Here is a 3727-nt window from a genome sequence, read left to right on the forward strand (position 1 = left end):
AAATAAACATTTGAAATATATGAGTTTGTATGTAATGTATGAATATAATATACAAGTTTCACTTTTTAAATGGAATTACTGAAATAAATCTACTTTTTCATGATATTCTAATTTTATGACCAGCACCTGTATGTGTATGTGCCTGATTGTGTGTATGGGTGTGTGTGTGTTTTGTGTATATTAATTAACGAGGTTATAATTATTGCACGCAGGTGTGTGTGGATGTGTATGTGTGTGTGTGTATATATTATTTTATATGTGCGTATGGGTATATGTACACACATATGTTTATGTTTGGTTGCTGGGTGTTTGTTCTCTTCATTTGCTGATGGTCAGATTTTGGGTGTGTTGTACTGTGTGTTATTGGTGTTCATTTCACATGTTGTATAATTTCTATTGGTTTCTCTTTACAGTTCCTATATTTCTCTTCTACTTTTTCTTTTCTTCTTTACTACAGTATTAAAAAAAGTCACGGATGATTCAGAAATTAAAAAACTAACATTCAGTTCTGTTTTCTACTGAAGTGGCTAAAAAAGGAAAAAAAAAGACCTTCCTTATAAGACTGAACATCATTCGCTGTGATAATCTTACACTGAGGGGGGATGGAGTGTTACAGTGGTTTGGATCAATCCCATTCTGTGTTGTGTGATTTCGTGACACAACTAAGTGCTACTAAAACATCAAATTTTACCTCAATATGCATAAAAACCAATAACTTCTTTTTAGTGGCTTGTAATGTTATCTTCGACTGGGTATTTGTAGATCTAATGATTATTGTCTGAGCTTCATTAAAATCTGTCCAGTGGTTCATGAAACATGTTAGCAGACAGATAAACCCGGTTTCAGCTCTTTGGTGGCAGGTGATATTACGCTGCCACGAGCTCTGGTACCATTCTCTGCAGCTGACTGGTCTGCAGCCGCCCCCTCTCCCCGAGGTTGGTCTTCCAAACGATGTCGAGCTTCCCGATCACCGTCACTCCTTTAATGACGCCGGCCTTCTCTGCGTACTCCGGCTTCGGCTTCAAGCAGTACAAATACTGCCGAGTGTCCATGGGCTGCAGGTAGGACATTTTACCGAACGTCGACTCCCTGCGGAGTGAGAAGTTCTGAATAAGCATCAGGTTTATGGAAGTTTTTTTTAACTCAACGAGAAGAATAAAACGTCTTTACCCCTGCTCTCCACACGAAACGCTGTTGAGTTCTGTAACGTTGTACATCATGGAAGGTTCTAGAGACACTTTCTCCATGAACATGGGTGACGTGGTGATGTTCTGGATCTGAGCTTCCAGAAACACTTCATCTGTCTAACACAAAGAGGTCACGGGTTACAGGAACACTTCCCATGACCCATTAGGAGCAATGACATCATCTGACAGGTGAACTGAGCAACACCTTCCTGGCTACTGAAGCAGGTTAGGTTTGTGCAGAAATTTACTGCCTCAAAGGAGAAGTTCACATTTTTCACTTTGTTCCTGAAACTAAACTGCTGTGGTTGTGTGTGTGTTTCAGTGATTACTGTCATTTTGTCTGGCTGTGATGACCTGAGATTACTTTACTGTCGAGCAGGAGGACAGAGCACGTCTACAGTGAAACCATTTTAGATTTTAGGTCTAAAAAAAAAGGTGAAAAAAATCTACTGTTGCACCAAAACCTAATAAAGTGTTGTTTTACTTACTAAGCTAAATTTGACACCTTATTTTTGCACACAAAAGCTATTTTGTTTTTTCCACCAGTTTCTATCAGAGATTGATCAGAACTTATTCTGTAAAGATTAGAAATCCCAAAAAGCACTGGGTGTACAAACAGTAAGAACATCAAACAAATGTGAACCAATCCTTGGAGCCGTTCCTCAGGTGAAGTAAGTTCATTTCAGTGAATATTTATCATTACATGACTTTAAAGGGATCCACGATTAGTTGTAACATTAAACTTTATTTGATAAACATTTATTTTAACTGTAAAATAAAGACTGTAAAAATACTGTAGGCTGTTTGGTTTTGTAAATTTTTTAAAATATATTTTNAAGTGCTTAAAACTCAGAAACTGTTCAACATAGAAGCTTCAGATTTATTTTGTTGTTTAGCTCTGATGAAGCTCTATCCATCAGGCCCACCAATCAGTGCCCCCCACCCCCCAGACCCCCAATTTATCCAAAAAGGGGGTATCTGGACATACAAAAATGATTATTGCTCAAAAACTATTAAACATAGGAGCTTCAGATTTTCATTGGTTGTTTAGCTCTGATGAGGGGCTATCCATCAGGTCAACCAATGCCCTCCCCCCCCCCAAAAAAAAAATAAAAAAAAGAGCCCCACCCAAAGCACTATAATTTTGGGATGCACCTAGTATGACATTTATTAGTAACAAAGACTTCTGAGTTCTGGTGCATTTGTGCGTGCGGGGGTCATTATGTTACCACTATGCAGTATCTAGTTACAGTAAATCAGTCATTGACTATTTTAATAGTCGAGTAGTCGTCGACTAGTCAACTAATCATGACAGCCCTAAAACACATCAACCTGCTTTAAAGAAGCCAAAACTGTACACATGTTCTCTGTGTGACAACCAGAACAACTTAAATAGCAAAACAAAATTACACAATATCATCTTAAACAAATGTGATATATGATAAATTATCAAAGTCAACATGAAGTTTACTTATATAGCACATTTAAAAACAACAATGGTGCTACACAAAGAGGTCAAGAGCAAACAAGAACCATCAATACAACTGAATACAAATCCACAAAGACAATAAAAAAAGGCTAAAAACACAAACTAAATCAAGGAAATGCAACAACTTCAAAATTCTGATGGAACTCTGACTAAACTTGAATTAAAAAACTGTATAAAAATGGGAGCTTTCAGCCTGTTTCTGCAGAATATCAATGAATATAACAAGAAAAATAAACTCATAATTCAAGACCTGAAGACCTTTAATGAGGTCTTGACTGATAGAATAGAACTGTCTTCATTTGTACAAATACTTTCATTGACACCAGATACTACTCATCGCAGCGCAAAGGGAATAAATCAGCCAAGTGAAAGCTGGGTCTTATTTAATAAATAGTAAATATGCACATCTGTGAATATAATTTATGTTGTGGATAAGATAAAACAAGATAACTTGTTTTATTTTCACGACACTATGATGAGAACCAACATCTCACAAACATCTAAACGTAAGCAGCTTGATGGATTAGACAATAAATGATAATTTTTTTGGTTTTGCTGAGTGACAGCAGCCTTCCATGTGATTTACTTGGAAAATTCATTTAGTATTTCTCCAAGCTATATGAATGTGGCAGACACACAAACCAGTTTGCATTCTTTACCGGCTGGTTTAAGAGTGACAGTGAGCAACAATGGCCACACCTGTTCAGACTGGTTCCAAGTGGATCTGCTTGCTTTTTCTGATTGGCTGAAATTTATTCACGACTTTGACTGATAGGCGGTTCACTAATCACTCCTTCTTCTTCTTTTTTAAACAATTTATACTTACTTCCAGCAAACAAACAAAAATTAATTATGTTTCCAAGTTAAATCCCTTTAGTTTATCTGTAAGATGAAATAGATCTTTGATGACTTTGAAAGATGTTTTATTCTTGACTCAAATGTTTTCAATCTTGTTTTATTTTTATACAACTTTTATTAAACCAGTCAGAACATTAAGAAAAAAACTGTATTTACAACGCTGGCCTGGCAAGTGCCCAGGACACATGAAGGC

General features: G+C 36.5%; 1 protein-coding gene across 2 annotated transcripts in view; it reads right to left on the reverse strand.

The window, feature by feature from the left end:
• Positions 1-890: 890 nt before the first annotated feature.
• Positions 891-3727, reverse strand: part of trappc13 (trafficking protein particle complex subunit 13) — a gene marked incomplete at its 3' end in the record, with an annotated part of 17355 nt that continues 14518 nt past the window's right edge. For both annotated transcript variants that reach the window (XM_014029879.1, XM_014029878.1), the window contains 2 exon segments: positions 891-1089; positions 1171-1304. In XM_014029879.1, the coding sequence (XP_013885333.1) occupies positions 891-1089; positions 1171-1304 (333 nt within the window).

Source organism: Austrofundulus limnaeus, unplaced genomic scaffold (genome assembly GCF_001266775.1).
Source record: "Austrofundulus limnaeus strain Quisiro unplaced genomic scaffold, Austrofundulus_limnaeus-1.0 Scaffold962, whole genome shotgun sequence".
NCBI classification, from domain to species: Eukaryota; Metazoa; Chordata; class Actinopteri; order Cyprinodontiformes; family Rivulidae; genus Austrofundulus; species Austrofundulus limnaeus.